Below are 18,576 nucleotides of genomic sequence, written 5' to 3' on the forward strand. Positions count from 1 at the left end.
CCAGCGAAGAGCAACCAAATTAATGTAAGGTATGGAATGGTAACCCATGCTAAATGCATTGTATAATAATAGGAAAAGCATGGGGGGAAAACTGCAAAAATACCATGGTAAACCGTTTACTGTACAATAAACAGTTAGAAAGTTACTGCTATCCAAAGTGGTCTAGAAACTTAAAGATGGACGTTTCTCAGCTCTAGCTGGTCGCAGCTCCAAGACTACCCCCTGGTGGTTGCATTACTTAAGTATGTAGCAGCCTTTACATGTATGAAGTGAAACAGCCTGCATTCAGGGTTATGTTGTTGAATGCTGAGGAGTAGTTATTTTATAAAGGTATTTTATTAAAAAATACTGCACCAGGATCAACTTTGTTGAGAAGAAGCTTCTCATTTACAACAGGAGGGTCCACACAGTCACAAACCCACACAGGGGCAGATCATAAGCTGGAGAGAGTGGCAGGTATAGCAAAATCTGTAGTTGCATCAACGTTATCCAAGCATATTTTCAGACCACCACCTGAACCTTACCTATACATGGATATCAATAGATCTGTATCTGGAGAAGTGCTAATCCAGTTGTCATGAAACATGGTTTTAACATTATTTAGCATCAATTGAGTATCAGATTCTGGGGATATATGGGGTGTCTCTCCATCCTTTCATCTGTTGTCACACATTTCCGCATATATATGGAGAACCGCCAGTCCAATTGTTCTGTATTATTCTGTACATACTGTTATTTGTGATATCTGTGTATTTGTGTCATGGTCTTTCTGCTTGCTCCAGTGTGTGTGTTTGTGTCATGGTTGACTGCTTGCTCCAGTGTGTGTGTTTGTGTCATGGTCTTTCTGCTTGCTCCAGTGTGTGTGTTTGTGTCATGGTCTTTCTGCTTGCTCCAGTGTGTGTGTTTGTGTCATGTTCTTTCTGCTTGCTCCAGTGTGTGTGTTTGTGTCATGTTCTTTCTGCTTGCTCCAGTGTGTGTGTTTGTGTCTGTAACTGTTCATGCCCCATCTCGGTCACTCCAGTGTGTCGCCCATTCTTTCTTGTGTAAAGTTCCCGTCTTCTCATCTTTGAACTGAGGTCTGTCTTGTTTAGGGATCTTCACTGCATGGTACTGCGGGACTGTGTCTGTGTATTGTGCACGCTTGAAGAACCCACACTGAAACAAAACACACAATTAAACAGTTTAAAAGTGTGGCAATCACAACAGGCTTCAATATGGAGCAATATGATCAATGTTGTCTTAATCAATACTTCTCCACATATGTTCCTTCTATTGGATTTTTCAAAAGTCATTCCCAGCAATGTATTAACCTTAAACTTTAAATTTAAATTGAGTGACCAGTTATTTTAACTCTGATTTGTGTCCTCTCCACAACAGCTCAGGAGAAGTGGAGGTCAGGGACCCCCAGAAGCTCAACAGCGGGTGTAAACTAGCGCCCCCTGGAGGACAAACGCCAGCCCTACAGGTGTATATTTCTTCAGGTGAGCCAGATCCAATGACACTCCCTGAGGACTATCCAGCAAAGATTGGTATTAATTCATAATTAGGAATGATTCTGTACAACATGCAAATCAAATACAAGCATGCTGTTACAACAGTGAAGCAGCTGTGATTGAAATGAAGCAGTCAATAGAATTGCTTTTATTTTATGTTTCTGTTTGTTTGGTTTCTATTGTTTTGATGTTTGGTACACTCTTCTATGTTTTAAAGTTAAAATGTAGCCTTGGTTGTACATGTTATGTATATGGTGTTATTGTCAGTGAAAAAGAGGCCGTCAATAGAAATGTCTGCAACAGGAATAAGAAATACTAAAATAAATTACACTAGCACTAGTAATTGTTTAAAGTGTTAATGAACACCCTTAATCAACTGCTTTCTCCTGTGCGCTATACAGTATGTAGTACTGAAATATCTTTTTCAACATAGCAATTGTTTTGATATTATTATTCATATACCCTGGGTCATATATCTACAGAAGAATGAACAAACAAATGGTTTATCAAATCTTTGTTGTGAATCGGCAGAAGGCAAAATGCCACCATGAAAACACCCGGTGTAGTATCGATTCGGTTCCCATATAATTCAGTGCCCCCTGCTTGTTGTGTGCATGTGCAGAGCGATCTTTATCCAGTCACAGCACGTGCTCTGCTGATTTTGTCAAAGTGGGTTCATGGCGATTCAGCAGCTCCTGTGGGAACACGCAGCGACTGCCATCAATGAGCAGCTCCTGAGATAAACATGCAGCGAACTTCATACTTTAAATAATGCACCAAAAATACACAACATGACATTGAAAGAGTAACTTGAAAAGCACGGAAGTTGAGAAATTATCATATTAAATCAACAAGGCAGCCATGCAAATACTTTTTTATGTAACAATTAATAAAATAGTGTCCTTTACATAATGTGTGTTGTGCTTTTCTTCTGTTTTATATGTATTTCCAGCAGTCATTTATAAACACAATCTTATTATTATTATTTTTATTTATTTTTTAAAATTGTAATTTCACGGGGCGGGAGGCAGGCTACCTGCAGAGGTGTGGCCTGACTTCTTAGAGAGCCGCCCACCGTTGGGCCCAAGCCCTGTGCAGCATGAGGTCCAAGTCGTGGTGAGGTCACCGCTGCAGATTATGAAAGGGCTGCATCGTGATGCGGCTGATTCCAAGGGCTGGGTGCTCGGCACCCTCAGGGACATAGAGTTAGTGAAGATTGAAAACATATAAGAGAGGGCCCGTCGTTTGCTAAGGCCCGACATATAGAAGGGGGTCCAGACACACAGGAGAGATCCCCTGCACATAAATAGAGGCTTGAGAATCTGAAAGGAAGAAAGAAAGTGGGACTTTGGCTCGTTGAGAGCTGCCTTCGATGAGGTGAATTACAGACTTCCGAAGCTGGGACGGAGAGGCACTCCCAGAGAGCCTGAAATGAGAAGATTGCCTCGAGTTACGAAGGGAGAGCTCCTTCTGTGAGGTTAGCTAGAATAAGCTTAGATCCCCGGCTTGCGACTCCGACTCACTGAGAGAACCTCCCTCGGTAGGTAAAGGAAATGTAGCTTGCGCAAAGGTCGTGAAGTGCGACTCACGAACCCCCCAAAAGGATGGCCCCCCGGCTTCCCGCTAAAGATTCCTACGACTGCAGACAAACAAAAGAACCGCCAATGCATATAAAAAAAGAAAGAAACATTTAACACAACAAAGAGGGATAGTAACTGGCTCCCTACTAACTATGTGAAGACCCTCCGCTTAGTGGAAAGTAAAAAAAAAACCTCTCTTTTTAGGGGGAAACCTTTGGTGGTCCTTGCGGTAGGGTCATCCCCAATCCGGACATACTAGCAATAGACTGCTGTGCAGAAGATATCTCAGATGGGGAAGATCTTTTGTATGATTCAACTGCTGATGAGGTCGAGCGCCCCATATTTTTTAATTAGATGCTGGTTAATCTTTGCTCTTGCTGCTGAAGTGGCTGCCCTGTTTCGGAATGAATGAGGAGTACAGAATTGTGGGATAAGTCCTGCTCTGGAAACCAACTTGGACAGATGAGATGTGAACCAATGTCTGGATATAACAGTCTGGCTTGAATCGATGAAGAGGGGGTCAGAATTCAAAATGGGGTTGCGTTCTGCAATATATTTCTGCATGGAAGCATATGGGCATAGAGGAGAGTAAATTTTTGATAGGTGAATGAATTGACCTTGCCGGAGCGGATCCGTTTTGGAAATGTGCAGGAAGAGGATAAAGTGGGAAAAAATGCAGTAAGGCATACAGTTTCCATTGTTAGGTCGTCAAATGTTGAGAAGCAGCCTTGATGGAGGATTGAAATCAAATTGCTCAATAGAGATAGGCAGGCGAGAAGGAGAAGCAGTCGGAGAGCTCTTAGAGATTCCGTGCAGGAGGAGATGGACAGCTGGTATTGATAGGAGAGTTGGGGAGGTAATTGAAATTGATATTGTATTCCTGACAGACAGGATTTGATTGTAGCTGGTGCAAGATGTAAAGAGTCCTGAGCGTGTACTATAAAAGCCAAAATCCAGTCCTGGTTGAATGGGGTCGGATTAGTCCTGCTTTGAGAGCAGAAAGTCGAATAGGTGGTCCAGCCGGTGAAATAAGGATCTGGTGGAAGGAGCCAGTGCTGCAGCCATGTATGCTTGTGCTGCATTGAGTCGTCCGCTGATAGTTGGGTAAAAATTAAATACAATTTGGCATTTATTGGTTTTCTTTTTTTAGGTAAGCATTTCAGTATTTAGGAACATCTGTTGCATAATAACTACAGAAAATGATCAAATTTAAATGTGACAATGCTATTTGTCTTCATTAATAAATGTTTAATCATGAAGCATCTTGAAATACCTATTTTTAGATAGTGAAATGCCATGAACTAAGCCATTTTTTAACCTGAAAAAAATACAGCCCCTATTTTCTTTGACCTGTTGCGACCTAAAGACATGAAAGAACCCTCTGTTTTGTTTTTGCAGCTGGAGATAGAAGTAGAGAAGCCGAGACGCAAGCCCAGTCTGAGGGGATGGCCTAGACGCGAATACAAACAATAAAGACAATTTAAACTTCAAGCAGTGAGCAGAAGTAAAATCTGTTAGAAACTGCATTGGTTTTGTTTCTTAAGAATCTGATTTTGTGTTGCTTAATTTTGTGTTGCTAAATATGACAGTAACTGAAAAATAAAGCAATATGTTCTCTTCCCTGTAATTGTTATATACATTAGTTATCTTCCCTGGCATTTGATTAATATAGTTCTGTTTCCTGGCATTGTATGTATATACTTCACTCACTGGCAGGTTATGCACACAATAAATAGTTCCCTAACGTTTAATGCACATAGCTCCCTGCAATTGCATGTAGTTAGCTCCCTGGCACATCGATTGGATGTAGTTCCCCTCTCACAATTTAAAGTGAATAAACAACATTAATTACATAAAAACAAAGCAAGCAAAAGCAATGTGTGTGCAAATATTGTCACCATTTGAAAATGTTGGCCACCATAAATGTTCATTTGACCACCATGTTTTGAAAGCTAGTGGCCAAATGGCCACCAGCCTACAAAGTGATTTGTCCCACCCTGCACACAGCACAGCAACCCCCCTAGTGCACCCCTACCATTGTCTAGTGATCCCCCTCGCTACTGTACTTCCCTCCGCACACACACAGCACAGCAAGCTCAGTGCAGACCCGTGCTGCGTTACCACAATATCTCTAGTTCTGGTCGAAAGCTTGTTTCTCAGCCTCAGAGGGCTGCAGCTGGAGATGAGCTCGATAATACTCTGTTTCATAGTGAGGCTGTCTCTCTGTTCGTTTAAAGAAGCCACACTGTGGAGAATTAAAAATACAAGTAGATAAAATAGCAAGGACACAAGCACAGGGCTGTTCAATTACTAACTACAATTAATAACTATCTTTAACATGTTTTAAGTTGGTATTAATTAAAACAGAAAGAAACCTTTTTAACTTGTAAAACACCATGATACCTATCCTCATTTGAAATGTACACATTATTAAGTACAAATACATGATGATAAGATAATGGCTTCTTGCAGTGCAAATTAAAGCATTCTAGACCCCCATACTTTTCCTTTGCTGTCTCCCGTGTTTTCCACATTGCCATTGCCATTGACTGTTATTCAAACATATTCCCAATAGTTTTGATATGTTTTTCCTCACATCACTGCAAATAGCCACTTGCTTAAACATGCTTCTGAGAGATTTCTTTCTGTTTTATTAATACTTGATGAAATGGAATTACTTGGAAAACCTTGGAGTATCTGCAGAGCCCAATCCACAAGCAAATCTAGAAGAAAAGTCACTGCTGAGAAGCTGTGGGAGGAGCTTTTATTTTACCTTCCAGAGCAGGCAGACGAGCAGAGCCAGCATCAGAATCCCAGCGAGGATTGCAATCAGAATGATCCACCAGGGGACTCCTGTGTGATCTGAGACAGCATGCTCTGGATAGACCATCACTGAGATCTGTAAGAAAGATTACAACCGCACCAATAGGAATGACATCGTTTTACTATCACTATTAGATTACGCGTATGTATTTGTATGTACAGCATACCTCTGTGATAGACTTTTCTTTATACTAAGTCCTCATCTTCAATGGTTATTTTAAAAATAAAGTATGCAAGGGCTGAAGGTGTGCAGCTGGTCTACCTAATCAATATGTGATTGACTGATTAGGAGTAGAAAGTGGGAGAGCTTTGGAGTGTGGAGGCTCACTGTTTAAGGGGAAGCATTTCAATTATATTATAGTTATCAACCAGTGTATTTCTAAATATTGTTAATTGGGCATTTATATTTACAGTGTCTGGTGTTTGGCTCCTAACTTATTTACGTATGTATTATTCTGTTATTCTACAGTAATTGGTTTAACTGGTTTTGTGTTTTATTTCTTATTGATGTACACATTATTTGTTATTAATTATTGTTACTTGTAATTATGTCAGTTTGCATGTCTCAAAAGTTATATTATCTACTAAAGCTGGTGTTTTTGCAATTTTAAGGCAATCCTAAGCCAATTTTTGGGATCACACACGACTCAGTTGTATTATTCCTTATAAAAGTTTACCATTGCAATTTCTCACAGGCATACTATGCATTTACCATTGTTTACCATACCTCTTTGTGCTTCACCTTTGTTTTAACATGCTTCGACTATGCTTTATTACACTTTGCTTTGATGTTACTATGAGAAATGTTTAGTCTGAGAGACTGGATTATGTGTATCTGCTGGAGTGTAACTGTATTTGTAATGTTTAGTCTGAGAGACTGGATTATGTGTGGCTGCTGGAGTGTAACTGTATTTGTAATGTTTAGTCTGAGAGACTGGATTATGTGTGGCTGCTGGAGTGTAACTGTATTTGTAATGTTTAGTCTGAGAGACTGGATTATGTGTGGCTGCTGGAGTGTAACTGTATTTGTAATGTTTAGTCTGAGAGACTGGATTATGTGTATCTGCTGGAGTGTAACTGTATTTGTAATGTTTAGTCTGAGAGACTGCTGCCCCCCTGGATCCCCCTGTAAATGAGAGCTGTGTCTCAAGAGCAAATGTTTTAAATAAATAAAAGTTATAACAATTCAATATAAAAAATAATTGTGCTCAGTAAGACATGGGACACACTGTACCTGTGCAGCAGCGTTTCTCAGCTCTAGGTGTTTAATTGTGGATTTTACAGTGATGTTGGCCCTGACCAGCAGCTCCAGAGCACTGACTGATGGGAAATCCTGAGAGAGAGAGAGAGAGAGAGAGAGAGAGAGAGAGAGAGAGAGAGAGAGAGAGAGAGAGAGAGAGAGAGAGAGATTGCGAGATTGTTTAGCATTCAAATTTACATAAGAATAAGTCACACAAGTCACCAATGCTTGTCCAGTACTATAGCATCTCCTCAGGTCTTAAAAGATCCCAACCCATTCCATACCCTCTATAAAAAGAGTGGATCATTTCCTCTGTCCTAAATCTCAACATCATTTCCAACTGTGTCCTCTTTGCCTGGTTTCTGTGCTGCACTAAAGTATTGGTTCGGGTTAGCTTTGTCAACTGCGTGGTATATTTCAAGTCAATTACCCTCTGTACACTACTCTCTGTACTAAGTCTATCTCCACTGAAATACCAACTTAGCAAGCAAACCATTGTTGACAATCATAGAAACAGTTATGATTGAATTAATAGTTATAAATACTACTGCTAAACAGCTAAAAATACATCAACTGCATTGGTATGCTCTTTCAGGTTATAACAATATTTTAAACAGTGTAACAATACAGATAAGAACATAAGAAAGTTTACAAATGAGAAGAGGCCATTCGGTTTGGTTGTTAGTAGCTTATTGATCCCAGAATTTCATCATGCAGCTTCTTGAAGGATCCCAGGGTGTTGGCTTCAACAACATTACTGGGGAGTTGGTTCCAGACACTCACAATTCTCTGTGTAAAAAAGTGCCTCCTATTTTCTGTTCTGAATGCCCCTTTATCTAATCTCCATTTGTGACCCCTGGTCCTTGTTTCTTTTTTCAGGTCGAAAAAGTCCCTTGGGTCGACATTGTCAATACCTTTTAGAATTTTGAATGCTTGAATCGGAACACTGCGTATCTATTTCACAAGTTTTTACAAAGGAGGACACAGACAACATGCCCCACATGTCAACCTGTTCCTATCCTTTTTAAATAACTTTAGCATAACAGAGGCAGAAGTGTTAAAAGGACTAGGAGCTCTTGAAATTAACAAATCCCCTGGGCCGGATGAGATCCTCCCAATAGTACTCAAAGAAATGAAAGAAGTTATTTACAAACCGCTAACCAAGATCAAGGCAACACAGTCTCTTGACAAAGGGGTTGTACCGACAGACTGGAAAATAGCAAACGTAATACCGATCCACAAAAAGGGAGATAAAACCGAACCAGGTAACTACAGACCAATAAGCCTGACATCTATTATATGTATACTTATGGAAACTATAATAAGATCTAAAATGGAAAATTACCTATACAGTAACAGTATCCTGGGAGATAGTCAGCATGTTTTTAGGAAAGGGAGATAGTGTCTAACTAACCTGCTTGATTTTTTTGAGGATGTAACATCGACAATGGATAATTGCAAAGCATACGACATGGTTTATTTATAGTTCCAGAAAGCTTTTGACAAAGTCCCACATAAAAGATTAATTCTGAAACTGAACGGAGTAGGGATTCAAGGAAATGCATGCACATGGATTAGGGCATGGTTAACATGTAGAAAACAGAAAGTACTGATTAGAGGAGAAACCTCAAAATGGAGCAAGGTAACCAGTGGTGTACCACAGGGATCAGTATTAGGTCCTCTGCTATTCCTAATCTACATTAATGATTTAGATTCTGGTATATTAAGCAAACTCGTTAAATTTGCAGACGACACAAAAATAGGAGGAGTGGCAAACACTGTTGCAGCAGCAAAGGTCATTCAAAATGATCTAGACAGCATTCAGAATTATTATTATTATTATTATTATTATTATTATTGCTTTGAAGTTATCCATTTTCAATGTTGCATCCTCAAAAAAGTCCTCAGAAAATCTTGGAAAAAGTTGGTTTCCTATATGTGTTCAATAGTAAACATGAGTATATCTGCAGTCTGTAACCCCCCCAAAAAGAGGTCAAAGTTCAAAGTAAAGGTTTTCTATAAAGTACACACAGTACAGTATTTCACTTATTCAGTATATATAGACAATTGACAGCTACAAGCAGAACAGTTCTACATGATATGGTTCTTGAGTTATAGCCGTTAGAATTGTTGGGGGTCTCAGCCCGAGACCCCCAAAACCGTAAGTCCGATTGGTAATAAAACCATTAGCATAAACATACAGATATAGTGCAATAGCTGTGCCGAATATCAAGTTGATCAGCTGAAAGCTGTAGGAGGAGATGTGCTGAGAAAAACGTGTCAGAAACGAGTAATAATAATAATAATAATAATAATAATAATAATAATAATAATAATAATAATAATAATAATAATAATAATAATAAAGAAACCAAGAGAAAACAACCTCTGAATTTTTCAGCGCAGACAATAAGGGGTCTTGTCTTTCTAACTCGAACAGAGGCTGCTGAGACATCAGCAATTAAAATGTAAGGGAGGTACCTCACACTGCTGCCCCAGGAACTGCTGTCTGTCTCGGGCAAACCTCTCCCAAGGACTCGGCGGTGGCTGTCCACAGAGTACATCTTTTTTCGCGAGAACGCAAGAACCTCATGAAATAAGCTCCCCCTCACAACAAAAGAAATGACATTCTAAATTATTTTTTTCACCAGAGTACTTCTATTTTTGCCAGAACAGCTGCTTTTTTCATGAGAATTCCTTTTTCATGAGACGTGTGATGAAAAAAAAGACATTAAATGATAAAATAAATACATTTCCCGCTCACAAAATGAAAAGACAATGTTATAGTCAGTCTTATGGAGTCCCAATTATACCTCGTTTCCACAAACCTGCAGCACTGGCATTGTTCTGTCACGGTTATGAAAGCGGGCCACATTGTTTCTATGATTTTTGTAAAAACCCATACCGTGCCCTGGCGTGTCAGCACCATGCTGTGCCAGCATCCTTTCGTATCTGATACTGGCACGGCACGGTGCTGCCCAGAGCCAGAGGGGGGTGTGCGAGAATGTGTAACGAAACAGAAAAAAATTTTGGTAAACAAACAAAGAACTCTGTGGGAGGATTTTAAAATTAAAATGTTGATAAAAACATGTTGAGAATATAACCTCCAAAAGCAACTGAATACTGCAGTTAGGAAAATAAAAGTGTCACTTTACCTCACTAGCGGTTTACCATGGTATTTTTGCAGTTTTCCCCCCATGCTTTTCCTATTATTATACAATGCTTTTAGCATGGGTTACCATGTTTTATAACACCGTGTAACAATTTATTTATTTTTTGGTTCCTGGGTAGTAAGTGTTATTTCCTAATTGCTTATGCCTCAAAAGTAGAGAAAATGGCTATTATTCCCCATAAACTTTGCTTTTGTGACCAGGACAGTGATATTTTGAAATTTACCTATTTTCCAGAACATTCCAGATAGATTCAGTGCTGAGTAAACTTGGAGTAACTTCTAGAACTTTCTAGAACTTTCCAGTAATATAAATAGTAGTATAAATACAGGGGCCTTAAGCCCACCAGTTCAGTTTAGTTCCAGCTGCCTAAGTGGATACATATCTGCATTTCTCTGAGATGGCATCAAGAGGCTGCAAGCATCCGGCAGACGCATTTTGCTCAAGCAGTGGAACTTGTTGGGTGAAAGTGTGCGAGTCGCAGATCAGAGGAAGCGTCACCAACCTTTTTCCAGCTTCTTCACCCGTCAAGATTGGCTCTGCTTCTGCCACAATGTGACCAGTCTGTTCGAGGCAATCGGAATCGCCTGTAACCAGAATGAGTGGCGCCTCTTCATTGACAGCTCATCCAGGAGGCTCAAAGCCGTGCTTCTCCATAATGGTAACAAGTACCCGTCTCTTCCCCTGGCTCACTCGGTGCACCTCAAAGAGGATTACAACAGCATCAAGACCTTGCTGGACGCCTTGAAGTATGATGAGTACGGCTGGGAGGTCATAGGAGACTTCAAAATGGTGGCATTCCTGATGGGTCTCTGTCACAAAGACGGCCGGAGTGGGTGGCGTCAGACCAGATGCAGGAAATAAACAGACAGAGATGTGGTTTGGTGAAGCTGGGCGCGTGATCGCGCTCAGGATTTAATCAACAGAACAGAAAATAAAAGGTTTGAAACACAAAAACACTGGACACGGCACTTGCGCCAAAATAAATAGACAAACAAAACGGACTAGACAGACAAAACACGGTGAGTGAAAACACTTAACTATTATTCTTCTTCTTCTTCTTATTATTACCTCCATCTCCAATCCCGTTCTCCACTCACTGAACACCTAACCCTGAGTGAATGCTACGTGTCTCTATATGTACTGTTGTGCTGGGATTCAATTACTAATTAATTATTCACTTGAATCCCAGCACGTGAATTAATTCTGTGCAACCCCGTGCTCACATACTATACTTTAAATGCACGTGAAGTGATTTGTGCCCTCCTCGTGCCTAAATATAAATCTACATTTTTAAATACACGTGAAACACAGACCCGTTTATATCCCGTGTACCAATGACTATACACCAACATTAACACACGCACGCACCATACAACACATAATAAGCACACAGGGGCGGGACACATTGCCACATATACCCCCCCCTGTGCAAAGCACACATGGCCTCAACAGCCACCTCCCCCCTTAAAAATCCAGCAGTCCAGGGCAAAGTCTCGGGCTGGGAAGGGAGGCTTCAGTGGGCTCCTGGCTGGCCATGCTGTCAGCACCCCTGCCGGTAGTGGCACGGCTGACAGCCTGCTAGTCCCCGCTTGCAGCGAACTTGCTGCGGGGGATGCTGGTCTCCTGACCTCTCCCCCTTCCTTCGTAGCCGGTAGCTCCCCTTGGTGGGGCTCCGACCACAGTACTGCCGGCAGCGAAGAAGCTGCAGTGGGAGCAGGTCTCCGGACCTCCCCCACGATCTCCGGCAGCAAAACTGCTGCAGTGGGAGCCGGTCTCCGGACCTCCCCCACGATCTCCGGCAGCGAAACTGCTGCAGTGGGAGCAGGTCTCCTGACCTCCCCCACCTTCTTCGTGGCCGGCAGCTCCCCTTGGTGGGGTTCCGGCCACAGTATTTCCTGCTGCGATGCGGAGCAACTGGCAGCCCCAGGCGATGCGGAGCAGCTGGCAACCCCAGGCGATGCGGCGCGGTAGGCAACCCCAGGCGATGCGGCGCGGCTGGCAACTCCAGGCGATGCGGCGCGGCTGGCAGCCCCAGGCGATGCCAGACAGGCATCCTTGGGTGAAGCGTGGCAGGGAGTCAGGACCAGCCGGGGTGTGGGTGTTGGCCCTCTTCTCGGCCTCTGCGGCCAGGCGGTTCTTCCCCATGCTTCCCTCAGCAGCCTATGCAAGGGCTGCTGAGGGCCGCCAGCTTCACGTCCTGGTCTTTCTGGTGAAGGGAGAGGCAGCTCCTGCTTCTCTCCCCCTGATGGTGATGGAGGCAGAGGCAGCTCCCGCTCCTCTCCTCGTGATGGTGGGGAAAGTGATACCAGCAGGCATTCATCCTCTGCTGGTGGGGGAAGTGATACCAGCAGGTATTCATCCTCTGCTGGTGGGGGAAGTGATACCAGCAGGCATTCATCCTCTGCTGGTGGGGGAAGTGATACCAGCAGGCATTCACCCTCTGCTGGTGGACAGGGACCCAGCAGGCATTCACCCTCTGCTGGTGGACATGGCGGAGGCAGAGGCAGCTCCTGCTGCTCTGCTCCTGCCGGTGGAGGTGGCGGAGGCAGAGGCAGCTCCTGCTCCTCTGCTCCTGGCGGTGGTGGAGGCAGAGGCAGCTCCTGCTGCTCTGCTCCTAATGGAGGAAGTGGTGGAGGTGGCGGAGGCAGAGGCAGCTCCTGCTGCTCTGCTCCTGCCGGTGGAGGTGGTGGAGGCAGAGGCAGCTCCTGCTCCTCTGCTCCTGGCGGTGGTGGAGGCAGAGGCAGCTCCTGCTGCTCTGCTCCTAATGGAGGAAGTGGTGGAGGTGGCGGAGGCAGAGGCAGCTCCTGCTGCTCTGCTCCTGCCGGTGAAGGTGGCGGAGACAGAGACAGCTCCGGCTGCTCTGCTCCTGCCGGTGTAGGTGGGAGCAGCGTGTAGTCTCCTGACGACGGAGGTGGGAGCAGCGTGTAGTCTCCCCCTTTTTCAGGGGACTGGTGCTGCTCTGCCTCTCTTGCAGGGGACTGGTGCGGCTCTGCCTCGGAAGGGGAAACCAGCAGGCATTCTTCCTCTTCTGGTGGAGATGGGGACAGCAGGCATTTTCCCTCTGCTGGTGGAGGTGGGACCAGCAGGCATTCTCCCTCTGCTGGCAGCTTGGTTCCTAGGGTTATGGAAGCCCCGACTTTCCTCTCTTTGGGCTGTGGACGCACCGACTCCTCCCTTTTGGGCTGTGGACGCACCGACTCCTCCCTTTTGGGCTGTGGACGCACCGACTCCCCCCTCTTGGGCTGTGGACGTTCGGGCTCCCCCCACTCAGGCATAGGACGTTCGGGCTTCTCCCACTCAGGCGTAGGAAGTTCGGGCTCCTCCCACTCAGGCGTAGGATGCTCGGGCTCCTCCCGCTTGGGCTGTGGACGCTCAGGCTCCTCCCACTTGGGCTGTGGACGCTCCGGCTCCTCCCGCTTGGGCTGTGGACGCTCCGGCTCCTCCTCATAACTGCGGAAGGGACAGTTGGCGAACAGATGATCCTGGTCGCAGAGGAGGCACCCCGGCGTTGGCTTGTTAAATCGCCGTGGATGTCTGGCCTTTAGGCGGCACTCCTCCTCCCTGTCCTTCACCTCTTTATCCTCCTTCCATCCCATTTTATTTATTTATATATATATTTTTTTGTAATCCAACAATTTTTTTTTTTCCCTCAAAAAATGCGGTTCCTGCTCTGGCCTGAGTCCTGGAGGCGCTGTAGATCCCACGCAGGACACCACGTGTCACAAAGACGGCCGGAGTGGGTGGCGTCAGACCAGATGCAGGAAATAAACAGACAGAGATGTGGTTTGGTGAAGCTGGGCGCGTGATCGCGCTCAGGATTTAATCAACAGAACAGAAAATAAAAGGTTTGAAACACAAAAACACTGGACACGGCACTTGCGCCAAAATAAATAGACAAACAAAACGGACTAGACAGACAAAACACGGTGAGTGAAAACACTTAACTATTATTATTCTTCTTATTATTATTATTACCTCCATCTCCAATCCCGTTCTCCACTCACTGAACACCTAACCCTGAGTGAATGCTACGTGTCTCTATATATACTGTTGTGCTGGGATTCAATTACTAATTAATTATTCACTTGAATCCCAGCACGTGAATTAATTCTGTGCAACCCCGTGCTCACATACTATACTTTAAATGCACGTGAAGTGATTTGTGCCCTCCTCGTGCCTAAATATAAATCTACATTTTTAAATACACGTGAAACACAGACCCGTTTATATCCCGTGTACCAATGACTATACACCAACATTAACACACGCACGCACCATACAACACATAATAAGCACACAGGGGCGGGGCACATTGCCACAGTCTCCAAGGCGGTTTTACCAAGTCTCCCTGCTATCTTTGCCTTTGGGACAACAGGGACACCAAGGCGCATTACCACAGGCGGGACTGGCCACAGCGGACCGAGTTCTCTGTGGGGAGGAACAACGTCAAGTGGGAGCCACTGGTGGACCCCCGGAAGGTGCTGATGCCAACACTGCACATCAAATTGGGCCTTATGAAACAATTTGTCAGAGCTCTAGATAAGGAGTCGGCAGCCTTCAAGTACCTTCAAGACTTCTTCCCTAAGCTGTCTGAGGCAAAGGTCAATGCCGGTGTCTTCGTCGGACCACAGATAAAGAAGATCCTGGAGTGCAATGAATTCCCCAAGAAGCTCGCTAGTAAGGAGAAAGCGGCTTGGAACAGCTTTGTCGCAGTGGTTCGGGGCTTCCTGGGCAATCACAAGGCCGAAAACTATGTGGAGCTGGTTGAGACTCTGGTGAAGAACTACGGCACAATGGGCTGTAGGATGTCCCTCAAAGTCCATATCCTTGATGCTCATCTTGATAAATTCAAGGAGAACATGGGAGCGTACTCGGAGGAGCAAGGCGAACGCTTCCACCAGGATATACTGGACTTTGAACGCCGCTACCAAGGACAGTATAACGAGAACATGATGGGAGACTACATTTGGGGGCTGATTCGTGAAAGTGATTTACAGTATAATCGTACATCTCGAAAAACTACTGACTTCTAAATCTTTTGTAGTCATTTTTGTATTACTTTAGTATAAATACATGTTAATTTGGATTCATATGTTGTTTTTTTCTGACTTTATGTGAACGAAAAGACACAAATTCGCCCGTTTTCTCATTGGAAATAGGTCAATTTCAAAATATCACTGTCCTGGTCACAAAAGCAAAGTTTGTGGGGAATTATAGCCATTTTCTATACTTTTGAGGCATAAGCAATTAGGAAATAACACTTACTACCCAGGAACAAAAATTGTGTTACATAGTGTTATTTGTAGATTTGCTTGTTTAAATAGCAGAAAAATTTGCTATCATGCAATACTGTCCATGAGACTGCTACCTTCTATGTAAATAGTTAAGTGATATTTTTATTTCATACATTTTCTATAAATAAGATCAATAATTAAATTACATTTAAACAAAATGTTATTGTTAAAGAGTGTTTATGCAAAACCAGTGTGAATTTACAATCTAGCTTAAAATAACTTAATATTGTTCTGATGATAATGTAAATCTTCTATAGCGGGCTTTACGTTGTCTTTTATGATTTTGTTTCCTATACGTGTTTTTAATATAAAAAAGCAATGTAAAACCATCGCTAAAAACAAAACAAACAAACAAACAAAAAACGATTCAACATATCCATCTTGACGTGTCTTCAATACCATGTGTTGCCATGGTTACCATTGTCCGTATTGCGTAATTTCTGTTCTCTACACAGATTTATATATTTCGTGGGGACAGCTTGGCATGCTTCCATTACTGACGTGGTATGGAAAATGGTAATCGTGGAAACAAGGTATTATATACAGACATGTCATGGTTTATTAAATATATATTATTTTATGAGTTTAAACTGAAATAAAAATGTCTGCCACACGAACAAAGATTTTTTTCTGACAAAAGAAGATTAGACCCAAGATTAGATCAAGCATCTAACTGCAAAAGCTGTACTGAGCATGCTCAGAACCAAAATGTAAAATCCCTATAACTCAGGAACAGATTAATATTTTTTTTAACAAATCAGACAATGGCACAATTGTGGGCCAGTCCCCTTGTACCCTAAAATTGTCAAACAAAAATTCCAAACCGTTTTGGAGCTGGAGACCGACAAAAAAAAAAACACAGCAAAACACAGCAAAAAGCACAGATTATTTATTTTTGTTCACTATGTGGATCTCGGAATCCGAATATCTGAGCAGAATGAAATGGCTCACATCAAGATATCTAACCAAAGGGACCACACATCCAAATGTTTGTGCAAATCTATTGAACAGGGGCAATTATTAAAGTACAGAAATTGGGGTTTAGCATTAAACTGCCTCCTCAACTCTAACTATACCGCGCCACTATAATACTTTAACAGATCTCACTTTGGAATCTTGCTTTTGTAGTTTCTATTTATTATATCTACAGTATAGCTTCAGAGTTAAAGCTTTGTAAATACAGCCCAGTACTGTTACCACTAATATGTGAAAAGACACTATTTTCAAGTATTCATATATTCTAGGAGGATGTTGTTTTTAATGCTACTGTGAGTATGAAGAGTTCTAGATACCTCCAGAAACGTGCTGTTCCAAAGTCTGGCATGGACCGTCAGCTCGGCTGAACCATCAAAGCTGTGCAGGGGACACTGGAACAGGATACAGCGGGCTGAACCAAGTAAACAGTCCTGCAAGGGGGTGGTGGTTGTAGGGAAACAGAATGATTTATTTATTACATTTATATAATGCTTTTCATACAAAGGTATCACAAAGCATTGTATAGTACGTTTTAAAAAAAATACATTTACACAACACATTTTTAAGTTACATTAAAACCCATTAAGATAAGGAATCCATTTTCCATAACTTAGGGGCTCTGCATGAAAAAGCCCTTCCTCCCGTCTTAATTTTGTTGTCCCTAGGAATAACCAGCAGCCCCACATCCTATGATCTAAGAATGCGATTTGGATGATACCGGGTCAGTAACTCCTGCAAATAACTAGGTGCTAATCCATTCAGGGCTTTATAGGTTAACAGCAACATCTTAAAATCTATTCTATACTGCACAGCGAGCCAGTGTAAAGAGGCTAAAACAGGGGTAATATGTTCACTTTTCCTGATTTTAGTCAGAATTCTAGCGGTGGTATTCTGAACGAGCTGTAAGCGAGACAGCACACCTTTTGAGATGCCAGAGAGAAGTGCATTACAGTAATCAATTCTAGATGAAACTAAGGCATGCATTAGTCTCTTGGCATCAGATACAGAAATAATTGGTCTACGTTTGGCTATATTTCTCAAATGGTAAAAAGATATGTTTGTAACTTCCCTAATATATAAAGTCTCAAATGACAGATCAGCATTAAAGATGACTCCCACATTTTTTATTTGTAGTTTAAGATTTATTGAACATCCCACATTTTTTAGTTGGTTCTGAGAGCCCACTAGCATGACCTCTGTTTTATCTGAATTTAGCATTAAATAATTCTGAGACATCCGCAGTGTGTGTATGTGTGTGTGTATATATATATGTGTGTGTATATATATATATATATATATATATATATATATATATATATATATATATATATATATATATATATATACATTTAAGTAAAAAAAAACATTGAATATGTACAGGCAAACACTTATTTTAAACAAAGTAAAAAAAAAAACTATTCTGCTGTTTACATAATTGATGCTTTAGTTTGAGGCATCCTTCATTAGTGAAAAACTTGCATATAAACAAACAAACCTCTTACCGTACATTTTTTAACATTTACTGTGGTTTATAAAAGTCACTTATTTTAAACTGCGTCAAGACTTTTTCAGGTTAAAGGAATCGACCCGTTCCATCAAGGTAAGTCATTTGTTTTTATCCATTAAAATGTCTCCAATTGTCCTTCAATTAACAGTATATGCCTCACTTAGGCGAGAAAACATTTGTGACTTGCTTTCTTATTTTCAGATGCATACATGCAGATTTTTTTCTTTTGCTCTGGTGTTAAATGTAGGGTCGACTCGCCATTTTGTACTTTCTGTTTTGCTTTGGGAGCGGGAGTGTTGATGACATTCGTATGGACGTTCAGTTAACAATGAATTAGGAAAGCGAGTCAAAGGTTAACTGCATAACTTTGTTGTTTTAATTGGCCATGATTATTTCGCTGGCGCTACAATGAGGGAAACCACAATGCTTATATTTATGTTTGCTTGGCTTGGGAAGTTGGTGGGTGGCAGACAGCGGGGTGGCGATATAAC

At 42.3% G+C, this 18,576-nt stretch overlaps 1 protein-coding gene across 5 annotated transcripts in view; it reads right to left on the bottom strand.

The window, feature by feature from the left end:
- Positions 1-317: 317 nt before the first annotated feature.
- LOC117400929 (integrin alpha-7-like) overlaps positions 318-18,576 on the bottom strand; it is a 161,045-nt gene continuing 142,786 nt past the window's right edge. For 3 of the 5 annotated variants that reach the window (XM_059011330.1, XM_059011327.1, XM_059011326.1), the window contains 4 exons: positions 16,896-17,009; positions 7,131-7,229; positions 5,847-5,972; positions 318-1,155 (listed from right to left, as the gene is read on the bottom strand). In XM_059011330.1, coding sequence (XP_058867313.1) covers positions 997-1,155; positions 5,847-5,972; positions 7,131-7,229; positions 16,896-17,009 — 498 coding nt within the window. In that variant the 3' untranslated portion in view covers positions 318-996. Of the gene's footprint in view, positions 1,156-5,180; positions 5,319-5,846; positions 5,973-7,130; positions 7,230-16,895; positions 17,010-18,576 lie in introns of all 5 variants that reach the window. The other 2 variants (XM_059011328.1, XM_059011329.1) reach the window with 2 other exon arrangements.

The sequence above is a fragment of the Acipenser ruthenus genome, chromosome 42 (genome assembly GCF_902713425.1).
Source record: "Acipenser ruthenus chromosome 42, fAciRut3.2 maternal haplotype, whole genome shotgun sequence".
Taxonomy (NCBI): domain Eukaryota; kingdom Metazoa; phylum Chordata; class Actinopteri; order Acipenseriformes; family Acipenseridae; genus Acipenser; species Acipenser ruthenus.